At 38.4% G+C, this 26,002-nt stretch overlaps 1 protein-coding gene across 4 annotated transcripts in view; it reads right to left on the reverse strand.

Annotated features, from left to right (window-relative positions):
- hnf4a (hepatocyte nuclear factor 4, alpha) overlaps positions 1-26,002 on the reverse strand; it is a 173,927-nt gene that overhangs the window by 13,009 nt on the left and 134,916 nt on the right. For all 4 annotated transcript variants that reach the window (XM_051932577.1, XM_028812058.2, XM_028812057.2 and 1 more), the window contains exons 4-5: positions 5,476-5,582; positions 4,862-5,017 (exon numbers count right to left, since the gene is read on the reverse strand). In XM_051932577.1, the coding sequence (XP_051788537.1) occupies positions 4,862-5,017; positions 5,476-5,582 (263 nt within the window). The remainder of the gene's footprint in view (positions 1-4,861; positions 5,018-5,475; positions 5,583-26,002) is intronic.

Genomic DNA, 26,002 nt, shown 5'->3' on the forward strand with positions numbered 1-26,002 from the left:
CATGTTTCCACTGCACATACACAGAACATCTCTAAAAAATAAAGACAAACAAACACAGCCTTCAAAGACACTCCTAAAACAAGGTACTTTGTTACTGGTGTACTTTAAACCAGGGTCCCCAACCACCGGTCCGCGGCCCACTACCAGTCTGCAGCCATCTGACAGCCGGGCCGCGAGAGAACTGCCGGCAACGGCGACTCACTCAGACTTTTCAGAACGCTTGGTGGGCGGGGCTTTGCAGCGGCGCAGAGAGAGGAGAGAGACCGAGGTGAGAGACTATTACAACAAAGTATTGTTACGGTCCCGACAGTTTCCCCATATGACATGAGTCTATAGAAATCACGTTACTACGAAGTACATTCAACAGATGCTTTCATTACAACGAAGTGACCTTGAAATGCTTGAACGAATCATCCACAGAGCAGTTAGATCTGTGGTCACAGCTCAGATGTGCACGTTTGCACAACGATCCCCAAACAGAAACATTGTAAAAAAATCTCTTTCTTCGAACTTTCCTCGTACTGTTTTTTTTTTTTTGCTGTTTTTGTTGTCTGTGGTTTTCATTGATTCCTTTTGCTTATTGCTTGTCAACATTTGAAAAACATCCATTGGAATTTAACTCATTGTCACCCTCCTATAGAAACGGCAGACACGAAAAAAAGATTGCAGTGTTAATGTTTGTGATGTGCAATCTGTTGGATTGGCAAATGTAAAGCATATGTCTTTGTTATATGCAAAAAAAGAAGAAAAATCTCAGATTGCAAACGTATGCAAACTGCTTAATAACTTTAATAATAATAGAAATGTTATGTAAATTGTGTATAAAACTGCCCCCTCCCAACCAACCCCCCCCGACCGGTCCGTGGAAAAATTTGCATCTAATAAAGTGGTCCTTGCTGTTAAAAAGGTTGGGGACCACTGCTTTAAACAACGCCTTATACACTTGCTTTGGGGGTACTGGTATGTTACAATGCCACTTTGAAACTGCTTGCATATGATAACTCAATTATAGTAAATTACAAATCCCTAAAGAGTCCCTCAGATTTTATTTTGTTTACGCTGCTGCTGCATGATATGCAAATAGCTCCACATTTGTATAAAGTATATCTGCTTCAAGTCCTGGCCTGCCTGGAATGCTTACTTTTTTTTTGGTCTTTTTGTTTTTTGGCATTGATAGGCTGAGAAATACTTCTGCATCCTCCACAAGAAATAGAACATCTACCTCCACATGTTAGGAATATCTGTTTGTTGTTCTCAGAAACAAATACATCTTTGTTTCAGAAATTTAAACTCTCTCTGTAGTTCTGCGTTAAACAAGCACAAACGAGTAGTCATATTGACGGACGAAGCACGTGGCTAAAGCAGGCCATCACAAGATCCCTGATGTCATATTTGTGCAGTTCATAAGCTTCACTGCATTAATACAGAGTATCTGATTGCTCTGATGTTGCCTGTTGTAAACAGAATTGTTAGGAAGTTCACTCCTAAGTGCTATATCTACAATGACTTCTACTGGTCTGTCGATGAAATGAGAAATGTCATGTTTCAACTATATATATAAAAAAATACTTTTTAAAAACCACTCTTATGTTAAGTTAAAAAGTGTACTAAAATGTAAAAAATAAGTCTCTCACACATCACTCGTAAAATAAAAGGTGAGCGCTTTTGCTAAGATTTTAAGAAGCGTGGGCACATTACACACTTCTTAAAATCTTAGCAAAAGCGTCCACCTTTTATTTTACAAGTGATGTGTGAGATACTTATTTTTTACTTTTTAGTACACTTTTTAACTTAATCAAAGCGTGATTTTTAAAAAAGCATTTTTTCATATATATTATTTTCAACTTTTTAGTCTTGGGTTTGTTTTAGTATAATTTTGTAATCAATATTTTAACACTTCCTTTAATATTTCTATCCGTTACTAGCGCCATCTATTGGTGTAATCTTTAACTATTCTTCATATGAACATTTAATTTCTTAATTAGCATGGATTAATTGATCAATTAGTGAAACTGATTATTGATTCATATATTGTCATCGAAAGTGAGTAAGTATGCAAAATTTCAAGTCATTTGCACAATAGGAAGTGGGTTAAATATTGATTACAAGATTTGTACCCGACAACAAACAGGCGAAGTTAAAATAATCGTGGTAATAATAATAATAATAATAAAAATATGGGACAAAACAGGATTTTAGAAAAATTAATCCTGGACACTAGAAATGGGCAAGAAATACATGATTGCATGATGTCTGTTACCCTTACCCGTGTGAGCACTGTGTGAGCATGAGCAAGTCACTTTACCTGCCTGTGCTCCAACTGGAAAACAAAAATGAAATGTAACCAATTATATGATAAATGTTGTAAGTTACCTTGGATAAAGGCGTGAGCCAAATAAATAAATGTGCATGTAAGCGTCACTTTCTTACTATCCTAGTATCCTAATACATAACATTTATTGACTACTGGATGGCAGTGGCAATGGCAGACATATTGTAGCTCTAGGCTGGCGTAGTACAGTGGAAGGGTGAGCACCGTCTGTGAAAAGGGCGGTTCAGTGGAAATTTTTATATGAGCACCAGGCAAACCACCAAAAGGTCTTGAATATTCATCCTGGGTGCTTACTGGCAACAGATGAGCCCCCCAAGGGGCAGCCGTCCCACTGCTACTAATAAACAAGAGCAGTTAGCCTAGTAACTCTTGTGGGAGCCTTGCATTTTAATGAGTTAGGATTCAGGAGTGCAGTGTTTTTAGGGATCACCGCAGTGTGCTGTGACTGTACAGTGCCACGTAGATTCATCCTTAACCCTGAAGCAATTCAGATAATGACCCAGAAGTAACTACAGTGTGGGTTGAAAGGCAAGGTGACCTGAGCAGGATGAAACAAAAGCTACAAGATGGAGGTGACTGGAGAATGTCAATGAAAAGTCACTCGGGCACATTTGGCTGGCAAGTGCTTTCTATTAATTTTTTTGAAATTGTATGTTTTTTTTTCATCCCTCCTTCATGTTTTGTATAATCATATGTTTTATTTGGAGATAATTTGGAACTCCACTGATATTTTTATATAGGGGATGCTTCTGTTAATTAAGTAACTTTATTTTGATGCTCGTTATCAGGATCTAATGTGCTCAAAGGCAAAACGTCTAAAGGCTCTGCACCATTTAATAATAATTGATTGTTTCATCAAAATTAGTTTTTGCTTACATTTTACTCACGCATATGTCCAAATATTTAGTGTATTGTTTAAATTGTCAGATGCTTGTAATGCATGTAAGACATTCTGTATGCAGTAGTTTGTCAATTAATAATTTAGATACACTGCTGTTGCATTTTGGAAGTGGTATTAACTTTGGGTTGTGGCAGGCTTTATCAGAAGCATGAGTACAAGAATATGATGATTCCATTTAAGAACTACAATACTAAGTAAACAGCCATTTCAAGAATTAGTTTAATTCAAAGAGCAAAACGGTGTCACAGCCAAGGTTACATATAATGCATTCCCAGCCTGGTAACTCATGTGTGATGTTTGCTTGTTCTCCCTTTCTTTGTATTGCTTTATTCTATAAGTATTGTATTTTCATTCTCCCAGTATATAAATATAGGGAAAGTATTGTGACAGGGCCAGACTTTTGACTACACGTTTCACCACTTTCTCCGTGTGTCTGGATGTGAATATGAGGATATCTTAACTCAAAAATGAATCACTCCATCCAAATGAAACTTGGTAAATTTATTAGGATTGTGAAATACAAGAGGCCGACTGATTTCGATTGCTCCAGTAGATTTGGTCTAAAGTGGCGATGTATAATAGATGAAGGAAAATCTATTTATTCAAAAATTCACAATTCTTCCATTTCCATTATAAATTACTGGCATGTGAAAATTACAACTTTATGTGAGGAAATCATGTATTGATTTAATGCCACATCTCTGTCTGAGTGACTGTGCCATACGATCAACTGGCACCCCATCCTGGGCCTGGTCCTTGCCTTGCTCCCCAAGCTGCTTCTTATTCTTTGGCCCCATGACCCTGAACTGAATGGATGGATGGATGCACTTACAGATTCATCAGGCCAGATTTTAGATTACATTATCTAGAAATCAGTTACCAGTCCTGCCTAATGGGTGTTAATGATTCAATGGTTTCTGACTTCTTTAAGTTTTAAGACTGATGAAATGTTGTGCCAAGCGGAAAGAAAAAATTAACCAAAAGTTAAAGAATGGTTTGGAGAATTACGAAGAAACAAGTCAGCCTTTTAAATACACAGAAAAGAGCAAAATCATAAACAAGTTTTAGTTTATATGGAGCCGCACTATAATAAAGTACCATCCAAAGCACAGAGATCAAATGCACTTGTTTTGATGCTTTTTTTTCTTTACAATTGGCATATTACGATTACACCATACTGACTCCCAAGTAGAATCCTATAAGCTTGCCTTTAACATTTCCTTTAAAAATTCCTTAATAAAAAGTAAATCTATTTTGTGAAGACAGAAATACTTTTAAAATACAATTTAACAATCAATTATGCTTTATTATGGGATTCACTTGTAAAATAATTCCTTTACAGCACTTCATTCTCCTCACCCTTGATTAACTGTGCAGCACAGCAGGCACCTAAACCATAATGGTGAACGTACTAAATGACCCTCAAATAAGCAAATTAAGCACATAATGTGCTCTACCCCTTGCTTCAGTTTTAATGAAAGACTAAGCTCATCAAATGTTCTTGATCTGTTTAGTTGTGACTACTAACATTACCACTTATATATAGTATAGTAAAATGATTTTGTCCTTTTATAATTTGGCATATCACACAACAGAATTTGCTCCGTCTTTATAAGTATTTAGCCTACCTGATCATCTAAAGGCAGCTCACAAAATGCAGGGATGTATTTTGCCCACTCTACCAAGACAAGTAATTGCTGTTTCATTGATTCACAGACATCAATGATGCTGGCGATCTTTTTTGCTCGAATGTCTCCATTTAGCACTGGAACCGGAGAAGAGATCTGCAATAACAAAAAATATGAAATTGTGATCTAATATACCTAAATCCATTCCAAAATGTCAGTGCATAATAAACAAAAAGATTACACATTTTTAACTGATTCAAAACAAAATGAAAAGTAAAAAAAATATAAGAGTAGAAATTAATTTTCCATAAGCCACTGCCAATAAAGGCAGATAATAATGTACATAATTACTAAAGTTGGGCTTGAAATAAAATAAAAACACCACAACAGCATAACACTGACAGATCTTAAGTGTATAAGTGTCTGTATGTGTGTGCTTTACTTGATTGATTTACAACTGTTATTCAAAAACTACAGTTGGCCTTTTCCAGCTGCTATTCTGACTGGAACAGGCAGTTAAGAATGTGGATGGCTGAATAATTGCAGGTTCGTTAGTAGTTCAGCATTGAGTCTTTCACAAACGATTAAGTCGATTTTCAGAATTTTTGCAGTACCTGTCTTGACAGAACTTCTGCCTGGATAAGCACATTGATTGATGGCAAACCACTGTCTTCATAACTAGATCTTCTGGTGCTTATTCTGTCTCGTTCATTTTGAACAGCTGTAAGAAAAAGCCAGTATGCAATTAGTATTCTTGCCAAGAAGGAAGTTCTTGTACATTCCTTGTGTGCATTATTATAAATATTTTATAAATACAGTGGATTTTCATAGTATAGAACATACTAGGAATACTGAATACTGAACCTGAGACTATCCTGCCAGGTGCAGGGCATAGGACAGGAATCCACCTTGGCATGATTATGAACATGCCAGGAATATCCCACCCTGGGGCCAGTTGAGACTCACTAATTAACTTAATATGAATGTGTTTGGAATATGTGAGGAAACCAAATAAAAGTCCTTATGGACACAGAATAACATGCAGAGCTGAACAAACAGTCACAGGATCTAAATCCAGTCTGCTTAATCTGTTATACAGTAAAGCTTATCATTGTACCACTGTGCCACCCCAGGAAATTTCAGATTCAAATTTATAAGTTCTCTATCAAAAATAATTAGTGTATTATGCAAAAGAAGCTGAATGGATAAATAAATATTTAGTGACAGCAAAGTGAGAGAAACAACAGAAAGGAAAGGAAAAGAACAAGCAGAAAGGAAAATATGGCTACCACTCTGTGCCTCACTAAACTGATTTGGGACCCTGCATACAAAATAGAGTGGCATCAACCAGTGGCCTACTATGCAATAATACTGTGCTTCAAGCACCAAAGCACTTTCCCAACAATTTGCAAAAAATGCTCTGTTTCTCAAAGCGTTCTTTGGCCACACTAACTCTCTTCCAGTTAAGCACTTCACATAACTCATCACCAAAACCTGCAGTAGTGGTTCTCAAGTTCAACCCTGTTGGCCTAATGTGGCTGCAGGTTTTTATCAATAAGAACCTTTTGCTGTTAATATGACTCCAATATTGGACTGCAAAGCAAACTTTTATTTCCCAAGTTTTATCATTTTGGTATAAATCCAGAAATTAAAAAGCTGTGTTTTCTAAACTTTAATTGGGATATAGCAAGTCTTTATGTATGTTACAAGGAAATATTTTAGCATTTTTTGTCTTATCTTTTAAGATCATTATGATCATCGACATGCTTTTTATTTTTTCCTTTCTAGATGCTCTGGTTAAAAACTCATAATTTACTAATTAGCACAACCAAGGTAGCTGCTGGCCATGCTTACTTTGCTCTTTGTCGTTTGCTATTTATTAAGTTAAAATTACAGTAGCATACATTACAGAAAAGATACATAAATTAATATGAACAATGCAAAACAGAGTTATGCTTTTAAAGTTTGGCAAAAATACAAATATTTCTAAACTTCATAAATGTGAAAATCTCACTCTACTGTGCTTTTCTGAATACAGAATAGGAGAAAAAATTGAGCTAACTAAACATTTAGATCAGGGGTAGGCAACGTCAGTCCTGGAGTGCCACAGTATGTGCAGGTTTTTGTTCCAACCCAGTTTCTTAACGAGAACTCAATTATTGCTGATGAAGCACATATTGCTTAAGTGACATTTTAATGCTTCATTTTAGTGGTCTCGCTTGTTAAGGTTCTCCAACCTTAATTGCTTATTTCAATCTTAAACTGCTGCATTCAGTGTTTTAATTGCTCCTTATTAGCAATAAGATGTAAAACAGGGGTAGGCAATGTCGGTCCTGGTGAGCCGCAGTGGCTACAGGTTTTCATTCCAACCCAATTGCTTAATTAGAAACAATCATTGCCAATCTCAGACCTTATTTTATTTTATGGCTTGTTAGTCTGTGCATTGTAAGGCTTTTATATCGTAGATTTTTTTTCCTTTCCAAGGATATCATCCAAATGATTTGAAGCCTAAAACAGATCTTTTTCAGTCTGTCACATTTTCTATTAAGTGTTTTACAGATGTAATTGGAAAAAAGCTAGCTGGAGAACTGCTGGCTGCTTTGTCTTTTACATCTTATTGCTAATAAGGAGCAATTAAAACACTGAATGCAGCAGTTTAAGATTGAAATAAGCAATTAAGGTTGGAGAACCTTAACAAGCGAGACCACTAAAATTAAGCATTAAAATGTCACTTAAGCAATATGTGCTTCATCAGCAATAATTGAGTTCTCGTTAAGGAAACTGGGTTGGAACAAAAACCTGCACATACTGCGGCTCACCAGGACCGACATTGCCTACCCCTGATTTAGATAGCCCCTCCCCCCCCCCCACCCCCCCCCCCCCCCCAGGACTGAAGCCGAGAACCACTACTCTACCCTCAGTACATGAAAGGCAAAAAGGAAATCCCATGAATCCCCAAAATGACTAGAGTGAAACTTAAGAAGCATATTAACAAATTACCAAAAGCAGAAAACATTTATTAAAATTAACAAAATTTCACAAATGGAGTGAAAAGCAACATTCAAAAAAGACAAATACCAAGATATATAATATTCTAAAAGTAGTGACACAAAATGGTGAAAGGGGGTGCAGGCCAACAAAATACACAAAAAGGCCAGACAAGGGCCTCACTTTTCAGCCCAAGTAGGCCTTACCCTGGGCAGCCTGGCCCTAAATTAAACAGGCAGACATCAAGGTCTGCATGCGCTCAAAATAGGGATTAGGCTTTAAAAGTTGAAAAAATATGTTTTAAATTTTTGAAATCTACAAATCTACCACAAATCCTTTGGTTTAAACAACAACAATAAACTACTGTATCTTTAAAAATAAAGAATTAGTTTTATGTCTATCATAAACAGAACAAAAACTGAAAAAGTCAAAATATGGGCAAAAAGGATTTACTTAAAAAGGCAATCCAAGGCAAACATATTCACAATCCTACAGCAAAATTCAATAAACAGTAGCAAAAATTCACAGATCCCAAAAAAAGCCAGTAAAATTCTTGTGCTAATCCTTACTTCACCAGCCTCAATGAATCTCTGATGGACTCAACTCCACCACCTGAAAATAAAGGCAGCAGGTGTTCCCTCAGTAATGACATTATGGTGGCCCCTTCCCCTGTCACTCTATTTTAATGGAACAGGATACATAACTAAACACATTTTTTTTTTTTGTTCTTTATTTCGCCTTATACAATTTCATTAAAAATACAATAAGTTGTCATATCGCAGCAAGTGTTCTTTCTGTAGCTGGGGCTCAAATGCTTGTTTTGTGTTTTTGTTTTATATGTTTGATTAATTTTTATGTGTTACTGTTTCTTTGATTTATAATGTGTGGTATTCTTTCTGTTTTACATATCTGTATCTAAGCCTGTATTGTCCATGTATTTTGCAGGTGGTTCCCAAGAGTCGGAGGCCCCTGCAAATCATCACCTGGAACTGTCCTCACACTATAAATATGGAGGGTCTTCTACAGTTTCTGACAATTAATTTCAAATGTGCCTAGGAGTGTTTAGATAGATAGATAGATAGATACTTTATTAATCCCAATATGTTTAGTGGGTTACTGTGACTTTTCTGTGCTTGAGCTTTTTTGGATATTTTGAATATGTGATCTTCAGAGATTCATAATGTAACAAAACATTTTGTGAGAACAAACTTTTAATTTTTTTAAGATCTAACTGGGGTTTGATGGGAAATACCCCAGAGTGGGTATTTTTGGAAGTGGTTTTGGTACTTTCATGCTTTAGGACTCCTAGTTCATGACACAAATAATCAAAACAATATAAATGTTTAACACAATTTCAAAAACATGATTAATAGCATAATTTACAAAATCACATATAACAAACATCTAATAAATCTAAAACGTGAAATTATATTTAACATGTAAAACATAAAATTAAATTTGATACTGTAACACATAAAAGGCTAAAATACAAATATTAACAAGAGAAGGCCAAGGAATATAAAAACAACAACATTTATTTCTATAGCACGTTTTCATACAAATGATGTAGCTCAAAGTGCTTTACAAGATGAAGAAAGAAAAATATATATAAAAATAAAATTAGGCAATATTAATTAACAAAGAATAAAATAAGGTCAGATGGCCAAGGAGGACAGAAAAAACAAACAATAAAACTCCACAGGGCTGGAGAAAAAAACAAAATCTGCAGGGGTCCCAAGGCCATGAGACCACCCAGCCCCCACTGTTGTTGTTGTTGAATATAAAAAGCCAAAATACAAAAACTATCAAGAGCAAAAGGCTGAGAAATAAAATAAAGGAAAATATGAGACCTTTAAATGAATATGAAGCCAAACAATACAAAAGGTCAAAATACAAAAAATACTATGATTAGCAAAATACCATTATACAACAAAATGATATAAAAAGCTCAAAGTAATTCAACAGGCCAAACAACACTTTAAGCCCATGGTTTACAAAAAGGTTAAACAAGGAGCAATTTAAAAAAAATCAAACAACAAATACTAATTTTCCAGTAATGCAAATCAGAATTTTTAGAGAAGACATGGATACAAAACAACTCATTCACATGTGTACAAAAAAAACCTTAAGTATTGGCTTAGGTGGCAGCTGAAGGCCTGCAGCATTGAGAGGCCCTGGTCCCTTGGGCTCCACATAGCAAGGAGAAAGTAAGAAACAAAAAAAAAACACAAAACTTAATCCAAAGAAAGGAAATTACAAACTGATTTGCGCAAATGAAGATACATAGCCAGAAACAATTAAATAATATGAAACAAAATGATTTACAGCGACAAAGAGAATACACTGAAAATAACAAGCAAGACCATAACACTTGGGGTTACTTCTGGGTCAATTCCTCTGCAACAGGATACTCTCTGAAAGTCCTGAGTCCTGGCACCATCTCTCCAGAACTCATTCTAGCAAATCTGGACATTCCTTCACTCCTGATTCTCAATCTATATGTTCATGACATGGCACCCCTAGTTTCTAATTTTCTGTTTGTTCTCCTGAACAGAACATAAGACTCCACTAATCACATATCAGGGACCCACGTAGTTTGTTTCAATCAATATCTCAACCCTGGCTTAAGTATATTTTCTTTTTGTTGGGCATTTTTGTTTATTAATTATTTTTCATATTATGTTAGAAATTTATCTCAGCATTTAACTATGTATTGTATTGTATGTATACAGTATTTTGTATGTGACAAATAAAATGTGACTTAAAATTTTTTTTATACTTTATGTTTTAAGTATTGTTTTGTTCAATAATGTTGTAGTAGTTTTACATATTGTGTTTGTATTAATGTATTTGAACACTTAACCTGTGTCTTGTGGGTGATACTGCAGGGATGGGGCCATCATTATGGCTTTATTTGAAGCACAACCTTCTCACTTCATATATAATCCTGGCAGAGAGTGGAACACTTTAGTTTGCCATTACTGTTCCTGTGGTAAAGTTTCTCTTTAAGTATTGGAGTTTCTGATTTTTGATTTTTGTGGCTCTGTTACTTGAATAAGGATTTGGATTTTAGACTGTGTGGCGAGTGGCTGGGGGCGGTACCCAGCTGGGATGCCTGGAAGGACCGGAAGAAGGGATTACACCTCCTCCGCACCACGAGGGGGCAGCCGCCCTGGTTGGTATGGGGACCACGGGAACAGAGCATGGAAGTTCAACCCTATAGGGGCCCGTGGTCACTGCCAGGGGGCGCCCAGATGCCTGAAAAGCCCTGAACATCAGCACTTCCACCAGGATTACCAGGGACACCTGGAGTGCTTCCGGGTGCTCAGCCGGCACTTCCACCATACCAGGAAGTGCCAGCAGAAGTTCATCAAGGGGCACTTGGAGCATATCCGGGGCAGCATAAGAGGGGCCACCTCCCTCCATTCGTCGGCTGGAGTCGGGTGGAAGAGGACAGAGCTCGGAGGAGAGTAGTGGAGGCGGTGAAGAGAGAGGCATTTGTGAGAGGCCTGGACTGAGGGTGCTTGGTGCAGGGGCACTGGGCTGTGCAGTGTTGTAAATAATAATAATGTATAATAAACGTGTGTGTGGTTTGAAACCATCGGTGTCTGCCTGTCTGTGTCCGGGCTGTTTCCCACAACTGTCAATGTTTATTTATGGGTTGCCTTTGGGCACATCCTTTGCTTCTTATTGCTTTTTTGTGTGCCTTTTTGAAAATATTTATGGTTTGCAAATAAATCGTCCTCATTTTTAAGAAATTACTGTTTGGTTGTATTGAAACCAGAGGTTTTTAACAGCCTTCCATCATTCCTTCTAATCTTTTTATGGAGCAACCTTAACATTGTTTTCCATTAGTGTATCTCTGTTTAAAGAGAGGCACCGCCAAATATTTGTCTGGGGCAACTTTCCTGTTTTTCAAGTCATCCCCCATAACCTCTTTCTTATCTTAAAGTAGTAATGGGACAGCAATGATGGGCTGACATCCTGACTGGGATAGATTATCAATTATCTTGCTGGAATGGTTAGTGTTCCGTTTACGTGGTTGGGATAACATAATGGAAGGACACAGGGCCATTTGCTCCCCCAGTATGCCAGATGGCAGCATCCCTCTGCTGTGCCTCTTATGTGCACACCTGTAGGACTCGCCGTGAGTTCTAAGAACAGCCCTGCTGGGCTCCTTGGGTACCGCCAGGGGGAGCTGCCAGGAGAGAGCTTTAATCATGGCACTGGAAGTACTTCTGAGTGTGGCGTAAAAGAAGCTTCTCTGCCCACCGCTCCAATGAGCTGGATTGGGAGAAGAGGAGGAGGAGGAAATTAGCTGCCTGGGAAGAATTGTAAGAATAAGAAGAATTGTGCCTTTGTAGAGGAAACCTGGTTGTCACAAGTTATCTCTCTATTATAAAAAAATCCTGTGGGAGGGAATGACTAGGAAACGATACGTAATCTTCATGTTAAAGTCATGGAAGACAAATAAAAGACCCGCAAGAAGCACGGCCAGCAAAAAAAATCAGTAGTGTAAAGGCACGCAGCACACACAGATACAGGGGTCTCAGTGAATATAAAGCGTATAAAGGACAATACGTTGTAAATGAAACGTCAACGACTAAAAGATCGCATTAGCGCAAACAAAAGGAAATTAATCATCAGGACCAGGTGTAATTGAAAAAATAGCAGGACAAAGCGAGGTCAGAAATAAAAGGCAAAGAGCAGAAAACAACGTCTTTTCGCATTCGCATCATTCAATGCACAAAACGTAGATTTACACAATAATGGACCATATGCTATGAGAATCTGTGGTACCGCAACAGTTAAAGCAACAACAAGTTTAATTTCAAAGAAAACACAATTGAGTCAGGTGTATATTTATGATCGCGGAGAAGCGATCACAACGCGAGCAGCAGAGACACGAAGTGGCAAAAAGGACAGCGGCTGTGCAGGCTTTAAAATGATCGAAGGCCAGTCGTGCTGCCCCCCCCCCCCCTTCAAAACACAAGCAGCGTTATATGTCCTGCAAGAAAGAGATTTAACCATGCCCGGGGCTGGAAATAAAGGACAAGTATTGGTTTTACAATGTCACGCGAGACAAGGCAGTGAGCCATCATTTAAAACAAGTCCACAGACATTTAACCTAGCAGTTGTTGGATTGCCTTTGGCAGACACTCATCATGTTCTCCCAGCTCTTAAAACAGCGACATGCGACAAGCAGAACAGGTAGCTCATAAGCAGCAAAAAGACAGCAGACAATCTGACGGCATATCCTTAGTGTGCGTTCAGCCGCCCCCCCCTTCACAATGCGAGCAGCATTATGCATCTGGCAAGAAAGAGATGTAAAAGAGATTATACACGCCGCGAGCAGCAGAGACACGAAGTGGCAAAAACGGACAGCGGCTGTGCAGGCTTTAAAATGATCGAAGGGCAGTCGTGCTGCCCCAAACCCCCCCCCCCCCCCCTTCAAAACGCATAGAAAGCGTTATACGTCCTGCAAGAAAGAGATTTAACCATGCCCGGGGCTGGAAATAATAGAAAAGTATCGTTTTTACAAAAGTTTTTAAAGTAAAAGTGAAAATAATGCATATGTAACAATCCCCATGACAATAACAATCTCTTTAAATTGTATATCCAGTAAACCAAACACGGGGGTGAGCGAGCAAAGCGAGCACGGGGCAGAGCCCCCTAGTATTACTAAAATAAAACTCTTCTGAACCTGTGATTGGCGTGGCTGTGGATCTGGAGCATCCCCTACTGGAGACAGTGCCCACAGAATAATTACTACATTTCCCTCAATGTATGACAGTTCTCTTTTGGCTGTCATCATGGTTACAGCTGGTCCTCTCTTGTATGTGAATGTGTACTGAATGTGTATGTCGCCCAACCATATTCACACTTGGGTGGTATGACAGCTCAGTAGTAGAGCTGCTATTTCACAGTAACAACAACAACAACATTTATTTATATAGCTCATTTTCATACAAAAAGTAGCTCAAAGTGCTTTACATAATGAAGAAAATAAAAATAAAAGACAAAATAAGAAATTAAAATAAGACAACATTAGTTAACATAGAAAAGGAGTAAGGTTCGATGGTCAGGGTGGACAGAAAAAACAAAAAAAAAACTCCAGAAGGCTGGAGAAAAAAATAAAATCTGTAGGGGTTCCAGGCCACGAGACCGCCCAGTCCCCTTTGGGCATTCTACCTAACATAAATGAAATAGTCCTCTTTGTAGTTAGGGTTCTCACGGAGTCACTTGATGCTGATGGTCATACAGACTTCTGGCTTTTAATCCATCCATCATTGTTGGAACATCATGGTGCTTTGAGTAGATGGTAGTGGCGCAAGCCACCACCAAAAGGACACCAGAAAAGGAAACAGAAAAGAGAACAAGGCATGTGTCCTGGGTCCATGCATGTTCCCCTGTGTCTGTGTGAGTTTCCTGTACAGAGACATGCAGATTAGGTGAACTGGTGATGCTGAATTGGCACTAGCGTGAGTGTGTTTGGTGCGTAGTGATATGTGTGTATTCACCCTGTGATGGAATGGTGCCCTGTCCAGGATTTGTTCCTGTCTTGTGCCCTATGCTAGCAGGAATTGGCTCCTGCCCATACAACAACACTGGTCAGAATTAGAAAATAACATGACATTTTACAATATATTAGGAGAATGTTTGAAATGCAGTTATAAAAAAAAGACTTCTATAACTGCATTTATACATTGAGATACTTTGCAAATTCATTATCCTAAAAATCAGTTACATGAACACACACACACACATAATTCCAGCATACTGTCTGCATTAAAAGTGGCAAAAATAAACAAGCACTTCAGATTTAAGAAAAAACGGCCACACCAGCCCCTCAGAACAAAAACAGTTACTCTAACCCCGAAAACTGCCTTCCAAGGTTAGAACATTTTTATCAGCAAAGATGCACTGTTTAATCACACAGTGATGCTTTAGAAATGTTTGCTCAGCAGAAGCAGGCCATATACCCCAAAGCAGTTTCTATTTAACATTAACAGATTTTGGCATGCCTTCCAAGGCAGCATAGGTATCTATATCAGTATGACTCCTGTGCTTTTCTGCTCGCTTTAATCTTCGCTTATCAGGAGGTGACTTGTAATCACTTATAATAAAACATTTTCTATCTTATAACAGTATTGAAGTCCAATTCCCCAGGTAGTACACTGAGACACGCAAGGGTACTTACAGCGTTATAATACAACTCTCTTTGAGACCTAGTTATGCATTTCAACATATTTTGGAATTTTTATTACAAAACTTCTGGTTTTCACAAAATGGCAAATGTTCTAGGTCAATGTATTTCACATTGGCAGACAATAACCTGTACTTGTTTTTCTTTTACTTACCTGCAATGAACTAGTAGAGTTAGTTCATATCTGGCGAGAGTTAGAGTTAGTTCATACCATAGGCAAGTTTGTATTAAATTAAACAGGGTAGGAATGCAGATGAATGGTTAGAAGGAGGGTTACAATAGTAGATGAATGAATGAATGAATGAATAAATGAATGGGTGGGTGGGTGGGTATGTAGCTAAATGTCTTATATTTATGCAAATATGTGAAGTGATGCTGCCTTTGAAGTTCACTGGTTACCTTCAGAGTGTTTCTTTTTTGTGTCCTTTTAACAGCTCATTCAGGGTTACTTTAGCAAATCACAGCATATGAGGTAAGACACAAAAATAACTGGATTAGCAAAAAAAGATATATTTATTGATGAATTACAGCATTCTAAACATTGTCACCTTCTATATACTCCCCTTCCCGATCTCTTCACTGCTCCATACATATCTTCCATTGACTGAAACAGTGCTGGAAGTCTTCTTGCTTGAGGCTCATCAACAGTCTTCACTTCATCCATTGACGAAAAATGTGTTCCCTTCACTTTTGATTTTAGGAAACAAGTAAATGTCACAGGGAGCTAAATAGGGAGGATGATCGAGGACAGGAATGTTCTTGTCAGTCAAAAACTGCTTTGTGGAAAAAGCATTGTGTGCAGGATCGTTGTCTTGTCTCGCTGTTCGATTTTTTCACGTGACATTATTGCGGCAACTCGTGTAGCGATTGTTGTGCAAATACTGACTGGGCTATTCACAGGATATACCTAGCCGGTCGGCAGTTTGAGAGGGAGTGTAGGAGGGCATATAGTTCTATGATTCACGTCCAGCTGGCCTCCAGACGGTTTTCCAGGAAAGCCCCAAGCCCAGTCCAGTTATTTTTGTGTCACACTTCGTACATACATTTCAGCTTGGATGCTTTGATTTCTAAAGTCCTGTGACGAAACAACTCAGGATCCTGGTTGGCAACCCCCCCCAGGCAGACCGCAGTCCAGTCCAACCCTCTATCTGCCGCAGCCAGGTGTTACGTGGACATCCCCTTGGCCTGGTCCAGCCACTTGGCTCCTCAATAATGAGGATCCTGTGAGCCGGATCACCATTGGGGAATCGCGCCACATGGCCATAGTGCCGTAACTGACGCTCCCTCAGAATGCAGGTAATGTGCCTCATTCTGGACTCCGTGACACAAAGTCAAACCAGCAGTACCCAAGGATTCTTTGAAGAGACACAGTACCAACAATTTGATGATATGAAGGAAAGAGATGGATTCCCCTGTGATGCTGACATAACATTCACTGTCACAGCACATCAACTACAAGTGTTGAATTTCAGTGTCTGATGTTATTTTTTGATTATAGCACAAAACAGAGCTAATCAACTAGTACCCCATGGACCATATGCTGCCCACAAGGCTTCTTTCCACAGAGCAGCAGTGAAACTATAGGATGTTCTCTCTCTCTAAAAAATCCCAGTTTCCAGCATTACTTTCTCTTCCACTCCTCCAATCATAAAAGCTCTTGAATGGCACAATAATGACTGTTAGAAAGGGGAAGCAAACCCCTGTAAGCCATGCCCATTTTGTTCACCAAATTTCCAGGGCAAAGTCAACCTACATAAAGAGAAGGAAAAAGTTTGCATTCTTAATGTCCCCACAAGAAGAAGGTTGAATGACCCTGGCACACAATTTTAAGATGGCTTAATACAGAATGAAGCCATGAAAGCAATATAACACAATGTGCCACACCAAATTCCTTTATAAATCTCAAATAGGCTTAAAAACTATGTATGCATGCATTTAGCTACTCCCCCTCACTGCATGTCAATAACCATATGGCATAAAAATGCCTTTTTTGAATATTCATGAAATATTACCATATAAATTTACCTATGTTTCTGTATGACCTCTATGGAAGAATGGAGGAAAAAAAGGCAGAAAATGAAACTTAAGTGAAAGTGAACTTGAGGTATTACTCAGGTTTATGCTGGTCTCTCTGCAGGAATCACAAAGAAAAGAAAAAACAAGAGTTGGAGCAGCTGAGTGGAAAGAACAATAGCATTATGCTATCATGTAGTGGCCAGACCACTGCCAGTGCAGAGTGTGAATTAATGAAGACTGTATGTGCAGAACTGTGAGATATTAAGAATATTCTTATTAAAGTTATAAAAAAATAAAATACTGTAAGTTTTCCAAGTAAATGTCAATGTTGCAATATAATCCCGTTACAGGTTAATTTAATATACAACACCCAAACGTCTGTATATTGCCATTTCATTGATCTTCTGATGTCCTTCATGCTTCTGCACTGTGTTGTATGGTACAGCACCAGCCAGCACAATGCAGCACATTTTGCAGGACCTTACAGTATTGTGTCATCCGTTGAGTCCAAACACCGCCGTTTAACCTTTAATGAACCAAAGATTTGTTCTTTATTCAATTGTGTACAGGAGTGCCTTATATCTCCTCTCTTGTGGTGTACCCACTGTCACCTGAATGAAAGATTTTACAAGTTGCTTGTAATGTAGCAAACTTAATTGCAATCCTATCAATCAGACTTACTTACCAAGAAACATGACTCTGAAACGTGTTGTCCACACTACTGTTTGATAAAATAAAGGAAACGTGATTTGAGACATGTAAAATCTTTAGTCAGACACATTTGAGCATCACATATTAGTTGTATATAAATTGAATGAAAGTTCATTCAGTATAAGAAAGCAAATTAATTCTGCAAAAATGCTGTTTTTCCAACAGGTGTGCAGTCAATTGCACCAATTACATTAGGAAAAGCAGCAACCACCTCAAATTGCCTTTTGATGTCGGCTTGCTCAACCTGATGGTAAGGATATTGAATGTATCTGGGTAACATCTTAATTGTACCATCCATACAGATGGCATGACATGGCTCAGGGATAAATACCAGATTCCTGATCCATCAGCCTGTTCACAATGAAAAGCTCCCATCACCAAATACTTTGCAGTTGTTAAAATCTATAACGGAACAGGGGCTGAGTGATTTGTACATGTTGGTCTCTGTAATGTAGGCTACAATTCAGCACACAACTCCAAGAGGACCGATCTAGGAAGTTTAAATCAGCTTATAAGTCAGTCATCATTATGCACCAAAAAAGTCATCATTTTTGACAGGCTAAAGCAGGGGTCCTCCATCACAATCCTGGAGGGCCACAGTGGCTGCAGGTTTTCCTTCCAACTAATTTCCTAATTAGAGGATGGTCCTTGCTGACAATGAAACTTGGGATTTAACTGTTTGGCTTATTAGTGCTTTCATTCATCTATGTGACGTTTTAATTGCACTGTAGAGTTTCCTTCTCTGAGAACAGTATCCAAGTGTTTTGTGGACAAGAAAAGATTTAAAATTAATTCTCCTTCCAATTCACCTATAAATAGACCTATAAATACCTGGGAGTGCAGCTGGGTGATAAATTAGACTGGACTGCCAATACTGATGCTCTGTGTAAGAAAGGACAGAGCCGGTTATACTTCCTTAGAAGGCTGGCGTCCTTCAACATCTGCAATAAGATGCTGCAGATGTTCTATCAGACGGTTGTGGTGAGCGCCCTCTTCTACGCGGTGGTGTGCTGGGGAGGCAGCATTAAGAAGAAAGACGCCTCACGCCTGAACAAACTGGTGAGGAAGGCAGGCTCTGTTGTTGGCATGGAGCTGGACAGCTTGACATCTGTGGCAGAGTGACGGGCGCTCAGCAGGCTCCTATCAATTATGGAGAATCCACTGCATCCACTGAACAGGATCATCTCCAGACAGAAGAGCAGCTTCAGTGACAGACTGCTGTCACCGTCCTGCTCCACTGATAGACTGAGAAGATCGTTGCTCCCCCAAACTATGTGACTCTTCAATTCCACCCGGGGGTAAACATTAACATTATACAAAGATGTTGTCTGTTTTTTACCTGCATTATTATCAATCTTTAATTTAATATTGTTTTTTGTATCAGTATGCTGCTGCTGGAGTATGTGAATTTCCCCTTGGGATTAATAAAGTATCTATCTATCTATCTATCTATCTATCTATCTATCTATCTATCTATCTATCTATCTATCTATCTATCTATCTATCTATCTATCTATCTATCTATCTATCTATCTATCTATCTATCTATCTATCTATCTATCTCTAAACATTTTTAACACTGATTCTTCATGGTGCATACACACGTTTAAAAGGAAGCATATTAGCTGGAGAGCTGCTGGTTTATTGGTTATCTGCTTTTCATTTTGAAATGATGCCTGGTTAAAAAACAGGCAACAATTAAAACTTAAACTAAAATAGGCAATTAAAGGTTCAGAATTGTAACAGGCAAGATAACTATAATTAAGCCCATATACTTTAGTAGTAAATAAATGGGTTCTAATTAAGAAGCGAAAACCTGCAGCCATTGCGGGCCTCCAGGACTGTAATTGAGGACCTCTAATCTACAAATTAACTAACATTTTTCTTTGATGAATAAAAGTGCTAACACATCATATAGTTAAATCCCAAGTTTCATTATCAGCAAGGACTGAGTTCTAATTAAGAAACTGGCTGGAATGAAAACCTGTAGCCACTGTGGCCCTCCAGGACTGTGATTGAGGACCCCTGGGCTAAAGCAACCTGAAAACTTGCTGTCATTGGCGATATCCTCCAAAAGAGGTAATGCTGCTATTGTCACGTATGTCGTTCAAAATACACGGTACACCCTTTTAATAGACAAAATAGATAGACTACACCTTAAAAACAACTAATATTCCACACATGCATTTGCTTTTATTTCCAACACTGAAAAAAGCTGTATTGAAAGAACACATTGTGGTATAGCGGGTCCCCAGCTTTTAAAAAAAAAAAGGGCCAGGTTTTAAATCCGTATAGCTGTGTCATTCTCTGTGGGCGCGATTGCACGAGGTAATGAGGTAGTTGGAGTGAGTCGCACCTGCATGTGTGGGTGCGATCATTCTCAATTGCTTCATTGGCTTCCTGCGGCATGTGATTAAGGCGCTGTGCTCACGGAGACGGGGCTATATATACGGGTCGGCAGCAGGAATGGATTGATAGATGGATCGGGGAGAAAGAAAGCAAGCAGGAGGTTAAAGGACATGAATGGTGGTTTTGGAAGTACAATCTAGCCACCTGTAAGGAGGAGACAGCACGAGCTGGGGCCCTACGAAGAAGCGTCAGGTTGTGGCGCTCTAGGGACTAGTTCGCCCCACTGAATGTTCTATTGGAGTGGGGTGAGCATGGCAGGTGTCCTCCCGAGGGATCTGAGGAGCGACTACATGAGAGCGAAGGATGAAGGGAGGAGAGCCGACCTCGAACGGTCTGGCAGTGATGTCCTTATGGAAGCCAAGATGGAGGTTGGCTGAAAGGAGCTCGTGGCTGTTGGTTCTCCGCCAGCTGCGGAAGTTATGGGTGAGCCGGGGAGAAAGAGAGACTGCATTTTTAACCTCTGATTTTAAAAGATTTATTTATTGTTTTTATCCCACTGAACACTTGTTTTTATGGATTATTTATTGGAACTGAGGAGCACTGCACTAACTGTTTTTGTTTATTGATTTTTAATAAAAGCACCTTTGAACTGATTGCACTATCCCCTGGCTTCATTTGAGAATTGTCCTCATTTGTCAGCTCATCTTGGTGACATTACCGATGGTGCCAGGTTCTGGGCTCCCATAAGGATGATGGGAGCGTAGAGTGGACCCCCATCATCACACACATCAATAACTTGTGATGTAATTAGTTGAAGAACACCAGAATGTGACATTGAAATGTGCAATGAAATGAGATTTTCTGTTCACTTTTTTTGTCCTGCTGCCTGAAGTCACTAAAACAACAGCAACAAAAAAGTCTATGTAAGACTTATAGACAGTTGAAGCTTTAAGCCAGTGTCCACACAAAGTTCATGTTTTATAAATCCAAACTGTTATGTAAGAAATGGCCTTAGCACATTTCTGAGCATAATTAAGTTTGTACGTGAGGCCCTAGGGCCTCATTTGCAGCCAATATAGTGTTTGTTCATTATTCCATGTAGTTTGTGATTGGATGGTGTTCCATGTGAGGCTATCAGAAAAGCTCAGGCTCCCTGGAACTCAGTAATTGACAATACAGATGGATTTGTGTCTAATATACAATTATAGGTTTTTCTGATGTAGTCAAGTGTGCTTAGTAAAAGTTAGACCTCTTATAACATTGCAAGATGCTGAAAAATTAGTTCACGCTTTTGTTTTCAGTCGGCTAGATTACTGTAACGCACTCCTCTCAGGACTACCCAAACAAGACATAAATCGAATCCAACTAGTGCAGAATGCAGCTGCTAGAATCTTAACTCGGAAACGAAAATCCAAGCACATCACCCCAGTTTTGATGTCACTACACTGGTTACCTGTGTCATTTAGGAATGACTTTATGATTTACAAAGCCTTAAATAATCTCGCTCCATCTTATATTTCGGAATGTCTTACACCTTACACTCCATATCGTAATCTTAGATCTTCAAATGAGTGTCTGCTTATTATTCCAAGAGCTAAACTTAAAAGAAGTGGTGAGGCGGCCTTCTGCTGTTATACACCTAAAGTCTGGAATAGCCTGCCAATAGGAATTCGCCAGGCTAATATAGTGGAGCACTTTAAAACACTGCTGAAAACACATTACTTTAACATGGCTTTCTCATAACTTCATCTTAGTTAAATCCTGATGCTCTGTATATTCAATTAATTATCATTATTATTCATGGTGGCTCCAAAATCCGTACTAACCCCTACTTTCTCTTCTGTTCTTTTTCTAGTTTTCTGTGGTGGCGATCTGCACCACCACCACCTGATCAAAGCACCGTGATGTCCCTACATTGATGGATTAAAGGCCAGAAGTACACATGACCATCATCATCAAATTCTTCCATGAGAACCCTGAATACCATGAGGACTGATTGAGGTCATTTATGTTAGGTAGAATGCCTAGAGGGGGGCTGGCCAGTGTCGTGGCCTGGAACCCCTGCAGATTTTATTTTTTTCTCCAGCCGTCTGGAGTTTTTTTTTCGTTTTTTCTGTCCTCCTTGGCCATCGGACCTTACTTTTATTCAATGTTAATTAGTGTTCCCTAATTTTAATTATTTATTTTGTCTTTTTTCTCTTTCTTCATCATGTAAAGCACTTTGAGCTACATTGTTTGTATGAAAATGAGCTATAGAAATAAATGTTGTTGTTGTAGTAGAGAACCTTCTTTACAATATTGCATTGTTTATATGAATGGCCGTTATGAGAGTTGTTATCATTAAAAAAAAAACTATAATTCTTTCTTCAACCTGCTAAGTCCAATTCAGAGTCATAGGGGGCTGGCTCCATTCCCAGCAGCACTGGGAGCAAGAAAGAAATTGGCCACATTCAGGGCACAAGGCTGATTCACCCATTCACACTCATTCTGAGACCAATTTGGAGTTGCGAATTTATCTAACCTATACATCTTTGGAGATGAGGGTAGAAAACAAGATTAGTAAAAAGAAAACCCACAAAGGTGTGAGGAAAATATGGAAACTCCACACAGACAATGGGACACTGGATGCATCTGAAGTACTGCATGCACTTCTGATTATCACAGCACAAACAAGAAATAGCAGCTCTGGGAGATATGAAGATGAGAGCAAACACGTACATTCAGACCTAAAGGGAATGTCCTACCCTGACAGGTTAAGTTAGTTAAACTCCTTTTGCCAAATCAAGGTCTTGAAATTTTTTTTTAACTGGTGACATGTTGCATGCTGACTATGAATGTACTGTAGGTAGGAGTTTCACTGCACTCTGTTCACATGATAGTTCTTCTACTACTATTACTAAAGTAGGTCCAGCAGAGTTCTTTTGATTAAATGGTGAGTCAAACACTGTGGACATTAAGGAGAAATGTGTTTAAGGCTGGAAGCACATTTTCACTCAAAGAGTCGTGGGAACCTGAAAGAAACTACTGAGTCATGACAATTTATAAAAAAGTACCTGGATTAATATCTGGACAGCTGGTGTAGCTATTAAGTAAACAAACAAGCTTACAGATTGAATGACCTGCTCTTGTTTGACAAAGTTCTAACATTTTGATACTAATATGATGCACTTGTGTGCTACTGTACTGGTGGAGGTGAAAAAATATTACCAGAGGTTTAAAAAAAACAGGTGTACAGAACGCAGTCGTGAAACAGGCAAAGATCAGAACTAAGAGGACAATAATTTGTCAAAAACACATGAACCACGAATAAAAGTCAAAAAGTCAAGAAGAATACTTTATTAAACTATGTCACACACGTGTGCTTAGGAGGCATTCTAAGGGCTTAACTGAGGGCAGAAAACGAGGGCAGGGATTGACAAAGAGCACTGACCTTTCTTCTCCCTCTTCTGCAGATCATCTGAACATAAAGCTCCTCCAGTTCCTGCACTCCCTTCCTAGCCACACCTCCTTCTGACCTCACTTCTGGCTTGAACCCTCACAGACCCGCCTCTCCAACTATAAAAGCCTAGCACCTTCTCTTCCTATCCTGTACCTATTTGGATGCTGACCCAGAAAGTTCTCTGGAGCTAATAATTTTTTAGCTTAAAATTGTCTACAATATACAGGGTGGATCCCCAGCTCTTTTTCTGTCTTTTCTCATGCTTTACACCAGGAAAGCAAAACCTAAAGAATGGATGCGCTAAAGATTTATTACTATCTGCAATCTTGGATGAGAAATGGTTATCTAGGACAACCTTATATTCCTTTGACCCGCTAAACATACAATTTTGGGGAAACAAGATAAGAAATGGCAGTGCCCATGAATAATAATAAATGACACAAATAAATAAATAATACAGAATTCAAAATAACTGTAGCATAATGAAGCTACACAAAAAAGCAATCTCCATAAGCAAAAAACCCTAAATGGGTGAGAACAGATATACACAAAAAAGGTCAAGAAAATACCAAATAGGAAACAACATCATGACAGCTATCCACTGTGCTGTCCTTGCTGTCATTGTGTGTCTTGAAAATATCAGTTCCACCCACTAAGTACAGCAGAGAGCTATAAGTATATATTCACAGTCACTTCTTCATTACTTTGGCAGCAATGCTTCATGATGTAGACAAAAAGAATAGAGTGATCAGAAACAGTGTCCAGTTTGTGAAACAATGTCGATGCATTGCCCTTAGAACTGCATCATAATGCAATAGGTTTTTGATCTATTTACTCTCTTTCTCTCATCTTTCATAATCTCTAGTATCACCAGGTGTTCCTGCACACCTCATAAATTTCTATGCATTCCTGTGGTTCTTCATTCTTTAGGGAGAATTGAATTCCATTTGTGAAACATGGAATATGCCATGGGCTTGTCAAAGAAACATCAAGGAAGGATGGTGCCCATCTGATGACCCCCAGTGATGTACCAATCCTGCCCTCATGCTCCAATCTGATTATTAATACTAAGAAGAGTACCGTTCTGCCAGAGATTGAAACATCAAGTCTTATAAATTTAAAAAGACTTCTCATGGCAGATGAAATTCATTGTAAATAAAGGTATGTTATTACACATAGGATGTTAAAATGTTAGTTTTGAACAACCAATGGGGTATTTAAAAGTTGAACTTATGCCTTATAAAACAATATAAGACGTGCTAGTGGACTATTCTCTGTCCACATCTAGACTGTATAGTAGCCATTAAGAAGGCTAATAGGATATTGGATTACAAGGCACAATGTTTTGAAGGCAAATCAAGGGAAGGTGTTCTTAAGGTATACAATGCACTTTTGAAGCCTCATCTACATTATAATGCTGTGTAGTTGTGGTGTGGCGCATGGGGTGAGATGACGAGGCAATTACCTCAGATTGCACTTTGGTCAGAATGGCATTTTCATATCAGAGAATTTTTTTTCACATTACAAAATAATAACACATGTATAATATGAACAACAAAACTTATATGCAGTACGTACCAACTGCCTCATTTATAAATTGCCTTTAGAAATTGTAAGAAATATTCTGATTATAAAAGTTTCCGTTCACAGCAGTCTCAGGACGGTGCATGCATATCTTGAAGCTCTATGTCTGAAACTGATACTGCAGTTCATTTTCCTGATTTTTAAATATCCTGTTTTGTTGGTATTGATTGTCATTTTGTGAAATTTTGGTAATCTATTAAATGTCATTAAGGCTTCAGTCACAGGTATAATGTCTCTTAAATGTCTCTCAAGGTTTGCAACATGCATGCCTAGTTAAAAAGCGCAAGTAACCTTTAACTTGCAGGACAGAATTTGGAAACTGCACATGTATTTAGAGTAGCATAAGTGGCACAGATGAGATTTTTTGATATTCAATATTGCCATTAAAAAAAACAATAAAAACAGATACTTGGGTCAAACAGAAGAAGAATTTATACATTTGTATTTTTTCAGTGTTCATTTTGTGTGTTTTATTTTTAAGCTAATCTCTTTTCTTGTTTTCCATCTCTTTTTTCAAAATAATATTTATTATTTTGTCCATTGTTCAAGAGGTTTCTTGATAGATGTGTTTAAAATTAAAACTGAAATGAGTACAATGCATTCAACCTGTTACTTTAAACAGAGAAAATGGTGGAACAGAGGCTGGTTAAGGGTTAAATTTCATACAATATTTGGAAGAATTGCTTCACACAAATAATTCTACACATATTGAAGAAATTAAAAAGTTATAAGGTAGACAAGTAGTATTTTGGGGGCTGTTACAGCTTGACTGTTTGATTTTTTGTAAAAGTCAGCTACAGTATACTGGGCTGAATGGCCTGTTCAACACTGCTCCCATGCTCACCTT

This window comes from Erpetoichthys calabaricus, chromosome 10 (genome assembly GCF_900747795.2).
Source record: "Erpetoichthys calabaricus chromosome 10, fErpCal1.3, whole genome shotgun sequence".
Lineage (NCBI taxonomy): Eukaryota > Metazoa > Chordata > Cladistia > Polypteriformes > Polypteridae > Erpetoichthys > Erpetoichthys calabaricus.